This window comes from Stegostoma tigrinum, chromosome 17, assembly GCF_030684315.1.
Source record: "Stegostoma tigrinum isolate sSteTig4 chromosome 17, sSteTig4.hap1, whole genome shotgun sequence".
Classification (NCBI taxonomy): Eukaryota; Metazoa; Chordata; class Chondrichthyes; order Orectolobiformes; family Stegostomatidae; genus Stegostoma; species Stegostoma tigrinum.
Genome location: NC_081370.1, coordinates 27,481,694 through 27,502,469, shown reverse-complemented (window position 1 = coordinate 27,502,469; position 20,776 = coordinate 27,481,694). Strand labels below are relative to the sequence as shown.

General features: G+C 39.1%; 1 protein-coding gene across 1 annotated transcript in view; it reads right to left on the bottom strand.

Moving 5' to 3' along the window:
• Positions 1 to 4,350: 4,350 nt before the first annotated feature.
• tmem41b (transmembrane protein 41B) overlaps positions 4,351 to 20,776 on the bottom strand; it is a 30,020-nt gene continuing 13,594 nt past the window's right edge. The window contains exons 5-7 of the mRNA XM_048545889.2: positions 16,645 to 16,749; positions 12,979 to 13,117; positions 4,351 to 9,659 (exon numbers count right to left, since the gene is read on the bottom strand). Of these exons, the coding sequence (XP_048401846.1) occupies positions 9,490 to 9,659; positions 12,979 to 13,117; positions 16,645 to 16,749 (414 nt within the window). The 3' untranslated portion in view covers positions 4,351 to 9,489. The remainder of the gene's footprint in view (positions 9,660 to 12,978; positions 13,118 to 16,644; positions 16,750 to 20,776) is intronic.

Sequence of the window (20,776 nt, the reverse complement as noted above, 5' to 3'; positions counted from 1 at the left end):
CAGCATCTCAGGAGCAAAAAAGCTGAAGTTTCAGGCCTCGACCCTTCAGCAGACCTCTCTGATGAAGGGCCTAGGCCCGAAATGTCAGCTTTTGTGCTTCTGAGATGCTGCTTGGCCTGCTGTGCTCATCCAGCTTCACACTTTGTTATCTTGGATTCTCCAGCATCTGCAGTTCCTATTATTTCTGATACACTTCAGAGAAGTGACAGGTTAGAAAGGTGAGAAAACAAGGTGTAGAGCTGGATTAACACAGCAGACCAAGCAGCATCAGGGAAGCAGGAAAGCTGATGTTTCAGGTCTGGACGTAGTCTAGTATTTAAGTGGCCATTTGGAAGGGTAAGGTCAGTTAACCAGGGTATCAAACAACAGGAAGAATGACTATTTGAATACAGTTCTGCCACTGTTGAACCCTGCCACAACAAGAGGACAAGATCCTTAGAAGGAGAGAAGAACATTCATGAGAAAAACGTTGGCTGCAATGTTTATTTACTTTGTACACGTATGAAGCAATTTTTAAGAAGCTGAGTTCCAGCATGATCTGTAATGTCCACTGGCAGCAGCTGCAGTTTTTTTTTAGGAAGTAGATTAAATGTAAATAATCTTTTTCTTCTCAGCAAATCAGTTGAATGACATAATTACAGATCAGATATATAATTTAGGAGGCAGCACTTGTGTTCTTACCCAAAATAGATTGACCTTACAAAACTGTGACATTAAACTGTAAACACTTCTCATGTGATTGCCCTGACAGCATAATTGGGCAACAGAAATCTAGCATTTTTTTGAGCTGGGCAAACATAATACCAGTAAGGTTAGCTAGTCTATCTTTATTATTAAATACTTCAGTCTTCTGAAAAATTTTCTGGAATAGAAAAATAAGAAATTTGAAAATAAAATTCAGAACAGATATATGGCTTTAAAGAATGAAAATTGCTGGATTTTGGAAATTTCACCTCAACCGTTTCCAGTCCTCACTAGTAATCTTTAGCATAAAATATTATCTCAATTTTTGACACCTTTGACAATACTCAATATATTTCTTTCCACAAAACAGTATAATGATTGTATCAAATTATTCAGTCCACTGTATCTGCTTTCTGCAAAAGCAACTTATCTAGAGCCACTTTCTTGCCTTTTGCTTGCTGTAGTACTGCAACTATTTTCTATTCAGATAATTATCCAATTTCTTTTGAAAGGCACAATTACACCTGCCTCCAGAACATTGTCAGTTGTTTTCCCAGATGCTTAGCACTTGCTGCATAAAAATGTTATCCTCATGTCTCTTCTTCTTTTTCCATTCATCTAAAATCGGTGCCTATTTACTGTTAGCCATATCTTGAGCAGTAAACAGTATGTGAAATTGAAAGTAGTACACAAATTGCTGTTTCACTTATAAAGCATGTTAGTGGTGTTGAATGCTAGAAGTTAAAGGGCAGGTATTGCATCTCTTATGCTTGCCTGGAATGGCATAGGAAAAAGAACGGGTGTTTTAGGTAACCAGTGTGGGTTAGGGTGTCAAAGAGAGAACAGTTCCAATGGAATGCTGTAAAGGCAGAGCAGAAGTTACATTTGATGATAGCATCATGATGGGTGAAACGGCAGAAGATCATCTGCTGAATACAGAAATTGGTGGAATGGGTGATGAGGGCAAAGGGAACCCTACCATGGTCCTGGAATGAAGGGTAAGAAGTGGGAGATGATGTCCATGAAATAGACCGGACACGGGAAGAGCCTTTTTCAATTACAGTGATTGATAATCCATCAATGTTAGTTTAAGCAACTACTTGCTTAAGGGAAAAGGGAGACATCAGAAATGTTGGTCTGGAAGGTCTCCTCATTCCAAAAAAAAAATTGGGGAAAAAGAAACTATAAGAATAATATACCAAAAAGTGTGGAGCTGGATGAACACAGAAGGCCAAGTAGCATCTTAGGAGCACAAAAGCTGACATTTTGGGCCTAGACCCCTCATCAGAAAGGGGGGATGGGGAGAGGGTTTTGAAATAAATAGTGGGGGGTGGGGGAGTGGATTGAAGATGGATTGAAGAGAAGATAGGTGGAGAGGAGACAGACAAGTTAAAGGGGCAGGGATGGAACCTGTAGAGGTGAGTATAGGTGTGGAGGTAGGGAAGGGATAAGTCAGTCTGGGGAGGACGGACAGGTCAAGGGGGCGGGATGAGATTAGTAGGTGGGAAATGGAGGTGCGGTCTGAGAGGGGAGGAGGAGATAAGACCATAAAACCATAAGACATAGGAGTGGAATAAGGCCATTTGGCCCATCGAGCCCACTCCGCCATTTAATCATGGCTGATGGGTATTTCGACTCCACTTACCCGCACTCTTCCCGTAGCCCTTAATTTCTTGCGATATCAAGAAATCATCAATCTCTGCCTTGAAGACCTTTAATGTCCTGTCCTCCACTGCGCTCCGTGGCAATGAATTCCACAGGCCCACCACTCTCTGGCTGAAGAAATGTCTCCTCATTTCGGTTCTGAATTTACCCCCTCTAATTCTAAGGCTGTGTCCACAGATCCTAGTCTCCCCACCTAACGGAAACAACCATTTTTATGAGTTGTTCCTGCGACATTCGGGTGGTATTGTTGTGCCTTCACCTGCCTCCAACACAAGTCCTCCTACTGGACACCAGCCCAATGGTATCAATGTGGATTTCACAAGCTTCAAAATCTCCCTTCCCCCCACTCCATCCCAAAACCAGCTCGTCCCCGCCTCCCTAACCTGTTCTTCCTCTCACTTATGCCCTCCTCCCACCTCAAACCGCACCTCCATTTCCCACCTACTAATCTCATCCTGCCCCCTTGACTTGTCTGTCCTCCCCAGACTGACCTATCCCCTCCTTACCTCCCCACCTTTACTCACCTCTACAGGCTCCATCCCTGCCCCTTTAACTTGTCTGTCTCCTCTCCACTTATCTTCTCCTCTGGAGATCTTATATCTACCTCCCCTCTCTCCCTATTTATTTCAGAACCCCCTCCCCATCCTCCTTTTCTGATGAAGGGTCTAGGCCCAAAACATCAGCTTTTGTGCTCCTAAGATGCTGCTTGGCCTTCTGTGTTCATCCAGCTCCACACTTTGTTATCTCGGATTCTCCAGCATCTGCAGTTCCCATTATCTCTGATAAAAATGGAATAGATTCCTTGCAGGAAGTGAGTGAGGGCAAGTGTAGTTAAGGTAACAGTGGGAGACCTTGTGCTTGTAGTAAACATTAGTAGATACCTTCCCCTTCTGGGGATAAGCTAAGAGTCAAAGATGGACCTGATAAAGGTGAGAAGTGTGTGGAAGCTGACATCAAAAATCAATTTTCTACTTCAGAGCACAAGCAGGAAATGATGCTAATACAATCCTGAATGTATTGGAAAGAGATGGGAGTGGGGAGAAGTCGGATTGAAATGTTTCATATATCCCACGCAAAGGCAGAAGGCATAGCTAGGATCCAGGCAAATACACTTCAGCAACACCCTTTATTAGGAGCCAGCAAGAAGAATTAAAGGAGAAATATCTTCAACAAAGATGGACAATAGCTTCGGTGCCTTTAAAGGCAGAAGCAATGAGCGTTTCCGGTTTCTCCTGGTGGGAGATGAGGGTGCACACAACTGGATATCCATATTGAATAGGAGACAGTTAGGGCCAGGAAGCTTGGCAGCTGTGAAATTATCTAGGACATTGAAGGAGTAAGACATGGGCAAGTAGAGCTGGGGCAAAGGAACAAAAAGTAGAGTTAAGAAAGGGAGAACTCAATTCAGCATGCAGGCTGAAATAATGAGTCTTCCAGGAAGACCTGTAGATTCAACAATGCATTCTTCCCCTTTTGATTGGAAAAATACTGATTTTGAAAAATCTCTTGAATAAATTCTTGAATCTCTTGACTCTGTCTTTTACATTAATTAACTCAAAATAGACTTGCAGGAAATGGAGCAAAGGCAAAAACATTAATGTTTGTCTAAATGATCAGATGATAAGGACTGACAATTAAAATTAGCAAATGGATTTCCTCTTCAGCGTCCATCCTGTGATGTTTGTTTAAAATCTAGAAATAAGCATCATTGAATTATTAAAGCACATCACAAAGACACAGGTAGGATTTATTTAATTTCTGAAGTCATAACGAAACATCTGGAAAACCTAACATCTGCTAAGATCAAATCTTTCTAGAACTTTTTGGTTAAAAGTCCAAGACAGGATTTAAATAGTCCACTGAAGCAACACGTTGCACAAACCAAGAGGACCTATACTTAAACAAGTCATCACAAATGAGGAATTAACTGCAGAAAATGAAAAACCTACTTTATTGTAACATAAGGTGGCAAAAATCAATCAAACATCCAGTTGCAATTGTTGTCTAGTGATAATCGTTTGTGTTTACACATTTGGATGTCAAGTGGAAATAGGTCAATCAACAATCTTTCTTGAAAAATATCCTCCCAATGGATCATTTGGTTGTATTATCAAAATACTCCCAGTATCCATTGCGATCATAGTAGACCAGTCCCTGCATTTGGTATTGCTGAACAGTATCATAGAGAGGTAGTGCCTTCGTAGTAATGCCACTGGACTAGCCCAGATCACCTCCAGGTTAATGTTCTGGCGACATCAGTTTGAATCCCACAGTAGCAGATGATGACTTTTTTTAAAATTCTAGACTCTTGAATCAAATTCAAAGAGCTAGCCTTACCATTGTCAATTGTTGAAAAATCCCACAGTTCACAAATTCCTTTTAGGGAAGGAAACCTGCTTCTTTAACCTGGTCTTGCTTATATATGACTCCAGATATCAATGTTGTAGTCTCTTAAATACTGGCTTAGTCAGCGGCATTCATAGTCAAAGGTCAAATATATTTTTAAAAACTGACACATTAAACATTTTAATTTGGTTCAAATTTTATTTCTGCTGACACCTGCACCTTTGCAACACAGTTCTAAGCCAAAACAGATAGATAAAGACTGAAGAATCCCCTTTGTTGGCTGACTTCAAGCTGGAGTGCACTGGAACTCAGTACTGTTGGAAGATATAGAAAATGGAGTCTGATTCTCAATTGCTATCCAGTTGCAAAGAATTGTTTGGTTAGATGTGTCTCAATATCAAATTAGGATAGAATTAGTCACTAAGCAAAGATTTATCCTGAAACTTTGACCACAATTCTAAAATGAGGGATAGTACAGAGCACAATACCAGTGAAATCTTAAGGACTGGAGGCTTAGCTGCTCTTAATGGATGGATACAATTTACATTAACCTTTTTTGGAAACATATCCAAACATGATTGAATTCACTCCTTAGTTGGCAGAAAGGAGTCAGATTTAATGGCAGAAAGCTTTACTTGGGGGTCCAGGTAAGTGGTGAGACAAACAACGGAGGTATGTCACTCAGGACAAGCTAAAGCCCAGGGCTTCCTCACAAACCGAGAATGCTAGTCCACAGAAAAATGTACATTTTTTAAAAATTACTTCATAGCAGGGGGAAAGCTGTCACTGTAATACCCTGTTCTAAGGTCTTCAAACAAAATTTTAGGTTAAGTGTGATGTAATTACGGCACAAAGATTCTGCCTTTGGATATCCCATTCAATGCTAAAAACTGCAGGTTAATATTAGACATGGTGGGAGGACCAAAATTAAGAGGTCACTACTCTAAATTTAACTGACTATGCCTAATTTCCATCAAGCCAGGTTAGAATTGAAATTGGCTCACCTTATCCAAGTTTAATCTGACAGATATTTATTTGACTACTCAATGAAGCACACTCCCTTAAAAAGTGCACATTTCAAGACAGCGGTGGAGAAATTTCAGAATTCACTTCCACAAACATTTCATGTGTATTTTGCTTTAAATGTCCTTAAAAGTTATAAATTTTGAGGATACAAGTTAAAAATTTTGTTGAGTGGGAAGTGGCCATTTGCAAGTTCTTAAAGTGCATGTTTTCTGAATTGTTAGCATTTAAAATGACATAATCTCTTTGCTTTAACAGCAAAACTTCAACATGACTTGCAATTGTTAGAGGTCATCACAGCTATTACTGTTAGCAGGTAATCATTGAGAATAAAACTTAGGTATAATGCCTGGCACAGAAACAAGGTGCTTATTCATAATTCATTAAAGTTTACCTGCAAATAAATGTTTGTTACAGTACATCAGATACATAATTCAAGTGGTACCTTATGAGATGGACAGTTATTATTTTTCTACATAAACATTTACGACATGCTACTTTTTCACAAATGGAAATTAGATGAGCAGCACCCAAGATGAGGGAAATGTTGCTTTTGTTAAAATTAACTAACCAAGTTCATTACAATTGTTAAGCAGGAATTCCATAGACAGCTGGAAGATAAACGCCTGATTAGTGTTTTAGAAGTTTGATCCTTTCAGTGGTTCTCATAAAAATCTTTGCATTATTCAGAGATAAATAGATGATGATGGTATATGGTTCAATTCACTGTTTGTTCATACCACTAGGCATAAGACATGTTATCCTAGTCAAAATATTTCTTGATCAATGATTTATTTTTTAAAAGTCTCGGGTATTTTTATGGGGTTTTGACTGTATAATAAGGCAGTGGATGATTAAGAAAGGCAGCCGTAGAAAATCATCAGAATTCCCTTTTGCACTTTCCAGCTTGCCATAGGGAGAGAGAATTTGGAAAGCTATACAAACAGTCCTTCCTGCACCATTCATGTATATATGAATGTATATATATCAACAGTTTACTATGAGGTGCTTTTATATGGCATACACCAGTGAAGTGAGAATTATGATCATTGAGATGAGTTTTACTACAATACAAAAGCAGCTCAAGGCTAGCATTGACAGAAATTTAAAAATCAAACTCACTCTTGTGAAACCAGCAATCTAGATTATTAGGGTAAGTGAATGGAAATAAATGTTCAGATCCACACCAGAAACTTAACTGCATCAAGGCACTATGACCATAATATCAGAATTCAGGAGCAAACTGACACAATATTAGGCAACTGTAGAAACGTGCATGCTATATTATGAGATATTGCACCATATCAAGTACTTGCATACAGGTACAGCAAGTGTGGTTGTTCGTTTGTTCACTGAGCTGGCTGTTCCGTCGTGGGCAGACATTACCATTCTAGACAACATCAGTGTGACCTCTAATCACAGTGCTGGTGTTCCACTCCATTCTGAATTTATATGGTCCTCTGGCGTGGTGGGTCTTGTCACTCCCAGTTCTGACTGTTAGCAGCGGTCTGTAAACAGGGCTTATTTCTATGTTTGTTATTGGAGCCCTGTATTGAGAATCAGGCTTCCAGAAATTCCCTTGCACGTCTGTTGTTCACTTGTCCCAGTTGAACTGATAGCCTTCAGTGTCTATGTATATTGAGACTAGTGAATATTGGTCATGTCATTTTACTGCCAAGATTGTGTTTGTGTATCCTGGTCATCAGTTTCCTCCTCATTTATCCTATGCAGTGTCTATTGCACTCGCTGCATAGGATTCTGTAGAAGACATCAGTTCTGCTTACTGTTGGTATGGGGTCTTTAAGTCTTCAACACAGGACTCCAACAACAAAGAATTTATTTAAGGCCCACATAGATAGATTTTTGATCAGCACAGGGGTCAAGGCATAGGCAGGCAAGTTTAGGCTATGATCAGAAAAGCCATGATTGTTTTAAATGGTGCAACATGTTTAGTTGTCAAACGGTTTACCCCTATTCAGATGCCTTGTGTTCTTTACCTTTTACCCACTCTGCATTTCTTCAACAGCTTATGTAATGATACAGCATGATGTTCGCCTACTACTCTTTGTGACATCAATAGCAACAAGGACGATTCAATCATTCAGACCAAGGCTACAATAAAGCCACTAATTTTTGGTTGTTAAAATCTTCATTTTTCTCTCTCTGACTAAATATTTGAACGGATGCAGTGAAGGAAGACTACTTTGAAATTTTGTCCTTAATTCACAATTCTGACCACCTTGGAATCAACAACTAGTAATATCTTAAGAGATTTAAAACTTTTACAACATATCTGATCATGAGATCTGTACTCAAGTTTTTTTTACAGGTAGTGATCTAAATGAGTGCGCTGATGCCAGACAATAAGCTTATCAGCAATAATAAATGAACAAACTAGCTGAAGTTTTGGGTGAAGACTTTTAGTGAGAAGTAATTACCTTTCCACCAGATGCTAAAGCATTCTGATTTCAGTATTTACAGTTATAAAAACAATGAAGTAGTGACTCCCCAGTTTGATTATTGATGTCATGTAAGAATTACACATTAATAAAGATTTGAAAATTGCTTTCATAAAATATTCAGCAGTTTTTAAAAATATATTCAGCAATAATGTTAATTTATCATAATTCAGATCCATTGTTCAAGATATGAAAGATGGTAGAATTGCACTGTAAACTCTCAAACAACAGTTTTTAATCTTCTGCATTCTAGCTTGAAGCATTTACTCTTTACTCCTGGAAATTCCTGAGTCATACTTCCAATATTCAACTTAGGAGGAAATCTTCACTCTTCCACCACAGGCCTCTCAAAATAAGAGTGGCCTTCCTTAACTTTCTTTGATTTCATTCCTCTCCTATCTCCAAGTAGTAAGCTGAGACTGGCAATTCAACACAGAGCTTACCTTGTTGGATAAAACAAGGTGCTTTGACTCACCATGCCATCTAGAGGGCATTTTATTACCAGAGCAGTACAGAACTGATAAGATCAATCATTTCAAATGAACAAGTACAATTTTATACAATGCAGTTACACATTGTTTCTTATTTTGAAAGATCTTTACAGATACATCGTTATTAAAATTAGAACAAATAGCCATATTATACCACTTGAAACTGAATAAGTAACACACTGAGTGTGAATACAGAAATAATAAAATAATCCAGTCTCCATCCAATCAAATAAATATTTGTACTAGAAAGTTCAAATATTAAAGAGTCAAAAATGTGTGAAGCAAAAAATTACAGGCTAAGAATGTGTATGTGTTGCAGGGTTGATGCTCCTAATACTGTTACAGGCATAAAATTGCAGATATTATTTTTAATTCTGAAAGTACTTTGCACAAATATTTCCACTATGTGTATTCACAGCATGAGAAACAGTTTGTGTTTTAAACTAAGAAAGGCAGTGGAAGGGAGCTAAACTTAGTATGTCCAGAATGAGAAATGCTTTGCTGCAATTCAGTTACATTCTGCAACAAATTCCAATGTAATGAATAAACGCAAAAGCAGGGAAATCATGTAGTCCAGTTTATGTGATTTAGATGATGCTAACATGTATGAACTAAAAGGGAAACTGAAAATATTACGACCAAAGAATAGAGATAAGACGTATCATTGAAGTGTACATTGTTAGAAAACAAAATTAAAAGGGATTTATTTATCTCAGAAATGTAGCCTTTACTACAATCCCACTTTGTGGGCACTCACCATGTCCCATGTACTGAAGGTAACAAAGGCAAATTTTGAGATAAAATGCAGGATCGTGCACCAGTTACGAGAACTTCTGCTTCAACTTCTTTTGAAAAAACACTGGAAGTAGGGAGATTATTGCCAAGATCATGAGAACAAACACTGAATTCCAGGAAACAGCCTCCCCTGCGGTAGTAAGTTGGTAGAGTGTTGTGCCAGCTTTAATAGCCACAAATGATGGAGGCGCTACACCTGAAGTGAAAGAAAAAGAATCAATTCAGGATTTCTTTAGTACCCTATAGCATCCATGGCACCTAAATTCTGACATGTTTCAGATTATTTTGATTAAAATGAATTCAATGCTCCCATACCATACAGGATCAAAAGGTCCTGGGGTCCATGCTACACTGGTAAATTTCCTTTATTCGTTCATGGGATGAGGGCATTGCTGACGAGGCCAGCATTTAAAGCTCATCCCTAATCGCCCAGAGGGCAGTTCAGAGTCAACCACATCGCTCTGGGTCTGGAGTCACATGTAGGCCAGACCAGGTAAGAATGCTAGTTAAGTGAATCAGATGGTTTTTTCCAACAATCAGCAATGGATTCATGGTCATCATCAGACTCTTAATTCCAGATGTTTATGGAATTGAAATTCCACCATCTGTCATGGCAGGATTTGAACCCAGATTCCCAGAACATTAGCTGAGTCTCTGGATTAACAGTCCAGTGATAACACCACTAGGCCATTGCCTCTCCACTGTACAGGTTGGGCACACGAGGACAGAACTAGAAACAAATTCAATATCTCTGGGGTAGGACAGGAAAATACCCTAGTGTTACTGACTAGTATCCAATTGCTGGAAATTTAAATTAACAAGATCAGTGAAAAGTTTAAGGCCTTATAGTCTACATTTAGCTTGCATTAGTATGAAATTGACTTTTGAACACCAAAATCAACTTACTTACCTTAAAAGCTTTTTGCATGTTACAATAAACAATTTAAAACATTTCTTTGGTTTACATCTTTCCATTATTTACCACTTCCCTCTAGCTCAAGGAGTTGGAATAAACAAGGAACATTAATATAGCATTTGGCCTTTTGAACTTGCATCGCTATTTTAAGAAGATCATGATGAAACTGATTATAACCCCAAGTCTAAATTTCTACCTGTTATGCCCCTCATCCCAGGTATGATTGGATAAGCAACAAAAGTGTGGAGCTGGAGGAACACAGCAGGTCACGCATCACAGAAGTTAGAAAGTTGATGTTTTGGGTCGGGGTCCATCTTCAGGCCCAAAATGTTGACTTTCCTAATCATCTAATGCTGCCAGGCATCCTCCAGCATTTGCAGTTCTTGCTATTTCCAGATGGTTGGGTAAGCCTTGTTTGAAATGCTTCAAATGTAATTATACTTTTTTTTAAACGAAAAGGAAGTGAAAAGGTGTTTTAGGGTTGTTTGTCCCAACGTGCATGATTTAAGCCTCAGTTACACTGCTGGTAGCTAATTGATCCACCAGTGGGTTCAGGCACAGGGTAGCACAGAGGGCTGTCTTCGCAACGACTTAGACCCAGAGGTCCCTCAGAGAGTGACCCATCCCCACATCCGGTCTTGCTGTAGTGAAGGAAGAATTCAGCTGCCACACACAACACAATAATCACGGCCAGCTAAGACTTCTTTGTTATGGGACTAGAGCATTGTTGGCCAGGTCAGCATTTATTGTCCTTCCCAATTGCCCAGAGTGAGTTAAGAGTCAACCACTTGGTTACAAAAACCAAAAGTAAAACATTTAACAGAGCCAAAAAGGTAAGCAAGGACACAAAAGTCCAGATCTCCGTCTCAACTGCCATCTCCACAATGTTGCAGGCCCCGCTCCGATCGCTAGGACACTCAGGAGGCTGCTGCGGTCGCCATGTGAAAGGCTCGCTCCCACCGCTAACCCTACACCTAACCCTGCTCTCGCCGCTAACCCTACACCTAACTCTGCTCTCACCGCTGACTGCTGTCCCCACACCAGCCCCGCTCTCACCACTGACCGCTGTCCCCACACCGGACCCGCTCTCACCGCTGAAGCAGCCAATCTTGATCTGCCATCGCACTCCGGCCCACGTGTGATCCACCATTGCTGCAAGACACAACCCGCGCGTTCTGCTCCCAATTGTGACCGAATTCCTTAGGTAGGTAGTTAAAAGGACAGGGGGGTGGGGACACAGAATTAGTGCAATGAGGACAGAGAAGAAAAGGAAAAGAAAGCAAAAGGAATGGGAACTGGCAAGCTGAGTGGACCTCCCAATGGAGCAACTTACCCTGCAGCAATCAAAAAAGTTCATGTACTTGCACCACTGGGTCTCTCTGTTCAGAGAGGGCCCTTTCATGAACTATACAAGCCCTGCTTTGTCTTAACTAAATGCAACATCTTGCATTTATCAGAATTAAACTCCATTTGCCAGTCCTTGGCTCATTTGATCAAGATCCCGTTGTGATCTCAGATAACCTTCTTTACTGTCCACAATATACCACCAATTTTGACGTTATCATAAACATATAGTAAACCATGCCTCCTTGCTCGCATCCAAATCGCTGATATAAATGCTGAACAAAAGTGGACCTTGCACTGATCCCTGCAGCACACCGCTGGTCACAGGTTTCCAGACTGGAAAACAAGTCTTGACCACCACCATCTGTTCCCTACATCAAGCCAATTTTGTATCCAATTGGCTAGTTCTCTCTGGATCCTAATAGATATAATTTTATTCTCTTGGCTTTGATATTCCTTGCAAAATGTTGTGAAGAGTGCAAGATGAAAAGCTTCAATAAAATGTGTCTGTTTTCAGTAATGTACACGTTTCATTCTTCTCTGTATCCACACGTTTAATGCTGCAATTTTCTTTTGGACATACAGCAATCATGCTTGAGAATATCAAACCAAGCTACTAAGAAATCCACACTATTTGAATTCCTCTTTGGCCAGTACGAAGTATGCACAGTTCCCCACAGAGATAACCTACTTATCTGGTCAAGAAAACACTGGTATAAACCAGTGGCAGGTTTCAGGGTTCTCCCAAGTATTCATGGATGCTGGAGGCATTTAAGCGGCAATATGCTGGCAAGATATCCTTTTTTTTTTGGCCAGTCGGAACCAGCCTTCGAGTTATGAAACCAGCTTTGGAAATGGTCCCATACCCCAGTGATACATTTACTTGTTCATATTTTAAAATCACTTGGCTAGTAAATGACAATACAAACACTGGAAACATGAAAATGGCAAGTATGCCATGGAGAGATGCATTTAATCTCCCATTATCATGCTTTTCAAGCCACCTTCGTTAGATAAGGTGACCTTTCCCAAGCTATCACAAAAGAATCACCACTAATCATCTTAACTAATTCACAAGGTATGAGTTTTAACATTCAATAGAAAGAGATGAAATGAATATCAAAAGTGAACAGCAGACTGAGCAGCATGCCTTAACAATTTCCCTAACAAAATACTAGTTAGCACCTTTGATATAATCAATCAAATTAATGGGACTCTTTAAAAACAAACTTCCAGTGAAAACACGCATACTTACCTAAAAATGTGCCAATGAAAAATACACCAAGAGGTACATTTATTACAGGACTGGTAATGTTAATGAACCAGTTTGGCAGGAAAGGAGTTATTCTCAAGAAAATGATGTAATTTATAAGATGCTCCCTATGCTTGTCAACCTGCAAAATATACATAAACTTATATGTCAGTTTGACACAATTTGGACAATTTTCAGATCACTATATCCAGACACAAACACTTCTCTTGCACGCCAAAAGATAATTACATTTTGCGACAGATTTAAGTTATAAAACATTGCTATATTACACACCAAGCCAAGCATCAGTGACTAGTAACAGAGATAGTAAGAAATGCTGATGCTGGAGTCAGAGATAACACAGTGTGGAGCTGGAGGAACACAGCAGGCCAGGCAGTATCAGAGGCGCAGGAAAGCTGTCGTTTCAGTTCTGGATCCTTCTTCAGAAAGAAATTATTTCCATTTCTGAAGGGTGCTGACCAGAAACGTCAGCTTTCCTGCTCCTCTGATGCTGCCTGGCCTGCTGTGTTCTTCCAGCTCCAGTCTGTGTTATCTCTGACTAGTAACATTTTGATACATCTATTATATTGGCAATGTAGATGACGTTTGCTGATGGCAGAACAGACCAGAGTGAACTGATGACTTCATCACTGGAATGTCCATAAAAGTGGAACAAAATAATTTGAAAAATCCACTTCACATCTCAGAGGAAGCTCTCAGGTGATGCAAAACTTCAATGCATTCCCTTGCACCTGTAAAGGTCTGGCAATAGTGTCACTTGTCATGTAAAGTACCTTGATCAGCCCTAATCTTATTGCACCAAAGACCACTGCAGGACAAGGTTGTAGTTTTACTTGCTTTCTTTGCTTCCAACATTTGGAGCGGTATTTGACCTAATACTGATAGTTAACTTCAAGTACTACTCAAGATTGTCCTGATGCCCCCACTCTGGATTTCTATTTCAGAATGTTACTAATGTGATTTATCTCAAGGCACAAAGATGACTTGCCATGACTATCATCTTAATCTTCCCTTTCATTGAGATGTTGTAATTTGCATTTCAACTCTCTGCACTGGTCCATTCAGATCAAGAATCAAATTTAGTTCTGTCATCAATGTTGGAGCCAAACATCCAGCATCACTTTAGTGATGCTAATTTGGGACTTCAACTTATAAATTTGAGTTGAAGAGAACACAACAGCCCAGATACTACAATTGCCAGATAGTCATTGGAGCAGCACAGTCTGGAGTTGTGTGTCTCTGTACTAAGTGGAATCCCTCTTGCATTTGACTTGCTGAGAATTGTCTGGCAAACTGAGTTTTCCCAAATGTTAATTATCTTCTGAAATAAGCCCTTAAAGAATTTGAGAATTTAGACGGTTCCAAATCATTTAAGCTTAATAGTTGGCCAAGAAAAGAATCAGAACATATAGAAACCTAGCGCAATTCTTTGGTAATTATTAGGTTGACCATATTCCCCTATGCCAAAATACAAATCTAACACCACCAACCACCACCCTGCTGGGACCAACTTTTCCCAACTCCAACAACAGGTCTGACCCGAACCTGCTGGGACCAACATCAAAACCCCCACTGCAGCCTCCCTGCTGTGAACTGTTGACCTTAGGTCCCTCCCATCTGGACCCACCTCTCCTATATCAGTTAATATCCCTCCTGAGCCAAACAGATCCATACTGACATACTGATCAGAACATGTGGGCCAATACTTCAATTCATCTTTAACCACTCTCCATGAAAGAAGGGGAGTCAAAAAGTTATGGTAGTTACAGGTTGTCATTTGCCTCAAATGAAGATCAAAGCAATAAATTCACTTGGCATAAACACTCATTATAAATATTCTTTACAAATTTTAAGAATTTCCTGTCATTGGTTTTCTATAAACCAAAGACACTGGATAAAAATAGCATTGGTCAGATATATTAGATTGTTGGAAATTCTAATTTCCAACAATCACCTAGTTTAATAAAAGACAGCATTTTGACATCAATATCTGATCACCATGAATAATTTTCCATTAACTTTGCCTTGAATGGCAGCCCCGAGATCCCCACAAAGTAAACAAGATCATGCACATCAGCGTAAAACAACAGGATTAATGCTCATGGGAGGTAACTGTGAAACAGAAATAGAAAATGTTTAAAAAAAACACACCAGCTCCATCAGCATTTACAGTGAAACAGAAAAGTTTCCATTTGTATGTCACTTCTTCTAATAGAATGAAAATGATCTGTTAGGCCTTCTTTGATCTGATTCCCCTCTTTGTTTTGTTTAGTTTATTTCTTCAATAATTTATTCCTCCTTTTTTCCCCTAATTGTATTAGCATATTTGCTGGCTTTTTCCATTTCAGTTTGAAAAAAATCTGTATCTTCATTACGCTGAGTGTTCCAAGCATTTTGAATTTGTTTTAGATTTTTAGCATTAACAGTATTTTGCTTTTTATGTGTTTGATTTTGAGAGATTGAGCAATGGAATGATAATGCCTGCTTAGTACAGGTTAATGATGTATCTTAATTAATTGCCCTGTCCATCTTTATCTTCCAGTCAGTGGAATCACAGTACCCTGGATAAGAAACCAAACAATGACTTTAGATATAGCTGTATAGGCCAATTGGTCTTAGAGGATCAAGATTATGCTAAACAAACTGCCCACAATGTACACTAATACATCAGGATCACTATTTGGCATTACAAAACCAATTACTGTTATATTATTTTAATTCATTTGAGAGCTGTGGGCATCAGTGGCTGGCCAGCATTTATTGCCTGTACCTAGTTGCCCTTGAGAAGGTGGTGGTGAACTGCCTTCTTGAATCACTGCAAGCTGTAGATTGGGTCAATGTACTATTGGGGAGGGAATTCCAGGATTTGACTCAGGGATAGTGAAGGAACGGTGATACATTTCCAAATCAGGATGGTGAGCAGCTTGGAGGGAAAATTGCAGGTGGTAGCGTTCCTGTGTATCTGTTGCTCTTGTCCTTCTAAATGGAACAGGTTACAGATTTGGAAGGTGCTGTTTTGAGTATCTTAGATGGATTTCTGCATTGCATCTTGTAGATAGTACACGCTGCTGCTACTGAGTGTTGGTAGTGTACGGCGTGGATATTTGTGAATGTAGTGCCAATCCAGTGGGCTGCTTTGTTCTGGGCGGTGTCAAGTTTCTTCAATGTTGTTGGAGCTGCACCCATCCAGGTAAGTCAACAATTACACCATCACATTCCTGGCTTGTGCCATGTAGATGATGGACTGGCTTTGAGGAGTCAGGAGATGAGTTACTCGCTGCAGTATTCTGCAGACTAGCCTCTGCTGTTATAGCCACTGTGTTTATGTGGGGAGTCCAGTTGAGTTTCTGGTCAATAGTAACCCCCAGGATGTTGATAATGGGGGGGGAAAAAAAATCAGTGATTGTAACACCATTAAATGTCAAGGGGCAGATTAGATTGTATCTTATTGGTGATGGTCATAGCTGAGCATTTGTGTGGCATGTGTCAGCCCAAGCCTGAATATTAAATAGCTCTTTCACCCCAGAATTAAAATCAAATTTCATTTTTTGCATTATTTAGCATTTTTCTTTTAAACTTTACATTGACCAACTCAATTCATTATGAAATTTCCAAAGTATAAATCACTGAAACTAGAATAAATCTTACCTGCTGCGACCATTTTGTTGCCCTATCTGTCAAATATTTATAAACAATTGGCCGTCCAACCAAATAAGAAAGCATATAGCAGAAGGAAGCTCCAAGCCCAGAACACTGCAAGAGTGGAGAAAAACAGAATCCATATTGAATTAATAATCCCAGAAATAAGTTACTTCACAAATGTGGTTACGTTTCACTACTTACAGCGCCATTACATAAAGCATTTAGAATTGGGTAGGCAATCTAGCCTCTCAAGACTGTTCCATAGGATCTTTGACAAAGTGCTCCTTTCTTCGCCCACTAGCAAACAAAGTCACAGATGTGTCAGTAATTACAGGAAAGAAATGCAGAGTATAGGAGAAGGCTATTTAGCCTTTCACATCTGTACTGGTGCTCCGCAAGGGAGCAAACACAAAAAAATTGCAAACATGTATCTTCTTTATCAACAGCAAGCTTTGAAAGTGAAATATTATGCCAAATCATAAATATTTGGAACTTCTTATTCTCCATTTTAGACCACGTGTCTCTTCAGGCATTCTGTGCATCCTGGTTTTATTTTCCAATGTTCTGCATTGGTTCTCACACCCTGCTAAACAAGTTTAAACCCTCCGCAACAACACAAAAAAAACTCTTGCAAAGAACTCAGTCCTGGATCCGTTCAGATGCAACCTAGCTTGCACAAGTGCCATTGTACCCCGGGGCCCTAGTGCCCCAGGAATCTAAATCCCTCACTGCTGTAACATCTTTCCAGATCCATTAATCGGCCTTACCTTCCTATTTCTGTACTCACTCACACATGATACTGGGAGTAATTACACAGATTATTACTTTAGAGAGAGGCGCTACTTGCTCATTTTCCACCCAACTCCCTAGATTCCAATGAGAGGACCACAATGCCCCTTCCTGTCTATGTTGCTAGAACCAAAGTAAAGCATGACCTCTGGCTGTTCGTCCTCCCCAGGAAGAATGTACTGCAGCCATTCTGTGACATGCTTGGCCCCCAGTACCAGGGAGGGAATAAACCATTCTGGAGTTACATCAACGGTCACAGAAATGCTTGTCTAATCTATTAAAGAATTCCTCAATAACTTCTGCTTTTCTTTTCCTGCCTCCCCAGCTGGGCTAATCATGCCAAAGGCTTAGCTCTTGGTGCACTCTTCAAGGATGCATTGCCTTCACCAATATTCAGAACCAAAAACCAGAAATGAGCAAAACTTCTTAGACTCCTGGACTCCTTTCCAGCTTTTCTTAGACTGCCTGGTAGACGCATACTCCCTGTCAGCCGACTTGCTGATAATTTGTGGTGCGACCACCTCTCTGAATGTGCTATCCACATTGTTCTCGAAATCATGATGCACCTCAGTGACTCTAATTGCTGCTTGGAGTGCAGCCAGTGACATTTCCTGCACACGGGATTGTCTCAGTCATGCAAATTATCCATTATTTCCCACATACCATAGGACAGACATTCCAATTGGATGACCTGCTCTGCATTAGTTAACATATGGGTATTTTACTTACTGTAACTTTAATTACTTTAACCACACTCTGGTACTATTGACAAAAAAACTGGAGATTAGAAGAAAGATGAAATTCAGTGTCTTTACAAATCAGCTCCCTCTCTTATGTCTATAATTCTTTCACTTCCCTGGGCTAGCTTAAAAATTTGTTTTTCAAAATTACAGGAGTTGAAACAGTCGCTAATGGCAGTGCTCAACATGAAATCAACTCAAGATTTCTGTGATATCATGTTAAGACTTATTTCTTCTGCTCTTACTGTCTTTGAACTTTAATGTTTCATGAGGTTTAAAACTACAGCTACATCACATAACAATCATTCATTTACCTTGCAAAGATAATGCAGAGGCTGCTTTGTCAAGAGCATGTGAAGGAAAAGATATTGTTGTTCAAAATTACCTACTTAGAATAGCTATACAGACGTATTGCACATTTAATATATTATCATGAGGGATGTAACATGGAAATAACGTTCAGAATAATCTTTTGATGGGAAATGAAAATGCCTCCTAAGGATACATTTTCATTCTCCTACATGGTGGAAGGGAGATAAAAAGTACACATTTCATATATTTTAATATCATGTTTGGATTTTTGGTTAGAGACTGATGGGTATCAGTTACTTCGATAAAGGGATTTTATAAAAAAATTTGAAGTGTCCTTCTGGAATAGTGATTAGATCCAGCATTTTGTCATTGAGCAGGTGACTGGAAACCACTGTGGTGTTAATGGAGAGATGTTTATACTGTTCAGTTTATGATAAGCACAATAAAAATGCAAGGCCATTCTCTTTGTTTTCTGTTCAGAAGAATCTAAAATGAACAAATATGCTTTTAATTTAGTCCAGAAAACAGCAGAGTTGAGTTTAGAAGCAGGCTTATTTTCTCTCCTAGGAGAAATTCAGGAAAAAGTCATTTCAGCAGCGTTCAGTAGGTAAAGCTTCCAAGCCAGGACAATCTGGTTATAAATCTGTAGATTAAAACTGGGAAAGTTTTGCCCTCAGATTTGTGAAAGTTGATGCTGACAGAATTAGAAAAGGACCCAAACAGTCTCCACACTTCACAGTATAACAATTGTCAGGAGTTGATTGATTAGAATCCCAAAGAATTCAGATCAGGATGGCAATTTCTCTGGATGAAAATCTCTGAATCAGACAATGTCAGGAATCAAATTGAAATTTTATTTGGATGGGGGTTTTATATCTGGCTAAAGGTCTAATTTTAGAAAGCTTAACTATTTTTAAATTTTTGTTCACTAAACTTCTTTTTTGTTAAAGAAAATCTGCAGCCTCTTGCAAATAAATACGACTTCAACTAAAAGAAATCTGTCAAGCCGAGCTTCATTCTAACATCCAACTTGTCTGGCAATAATATTAACACAAATCATAAAAATGGCACTTTCAAGAACTCTAATCATCTTACATTCTGCGCTTTCATTACTACTCAAACTATTTTGCCTGAGCTTTACCAATTTCATCAACATCAGTAGCATGAAAACAGATGAAAGAATAAAATTGCAACTCCAAATTGGAGTATAAAATAACTCTTAAACAGGGTTGATTAGGAACTGCAACAGTTAACACGGATAATCAGAAACCAGTGATGATTTAGCAAGCAAACTGCCTTTAATAATACAGAATGTGCACTTCCCCATAGTTTCTGTAATACACATCTTGCTGACTACAAGTCAAGAGATAAATTGCCCCAAGCTTATTTAAAAGCAGCTAATGGGAAGCCAGGCCTATAGGTCATACAGACCAAGTAAGGCCTAAATTATTTTTGTCCCATTTCTGGGATTGGTCACAATTGATTCTCAGCCATGAAAATGGTTATGGAATTACAACTGGCATCAGTATTCTGGTGGACAGAAAAGATGGGAAAATAATCAGAATGATCATTTTCAATCACCATTTCCCTGTTGTAAAATGCATGAATGAACTTTACACAAGGGGAAAATTGGGTTTATTTATGATTTCACACTTGGTGAAAACAAATCATCAAAGTTCACTGCTCCTGTTCACAAATACAAATCAATTATTTCAGGTAGATTATGCTTTTGTATTTTGTACAGCATGAGTACAAGTCAGGGGTTGGAAACAGAAGCAATTTCATCCAAGATCATGTTCATGTACCAGCTAGAGAAGGGGAGTAGTTTGTACTCATATATAAAGAGACAAATAATTGAATTAAACATTCAGTTTAGAGGTATAAAGCCGAGGAATCTGAGATTACAGATACACAAATCAATACAGTAGCAATGGAGATTTTTAAAAAGGCAATCAAAAAACTAGGTCATTTTTAAGAGGTGAAAAGCAAATTTTTTGTTTTGCACAGAATACTAGGTTCATTAGACATATGAATACACTGAACAGCGGCCATCTCAATGTCACGTAAAAATAGAGGTGAGGGAGAAAGTGTGATTTACTGGAATTATTACCAAAACTGACAAGTTATACCTATCAGTAGAAACTGAACAAGCTAGGAATACTTTTCACTACAAAATAGAAAGCTGAGTAGACCTGATAGAAGTCTTTCAATATTAGGAATTCTTCAATAAAGGTGACTTCGGGGCAAAACCAGATTTAGACATGAATATATGATTATGAATAAACCTCCCCTTTGCC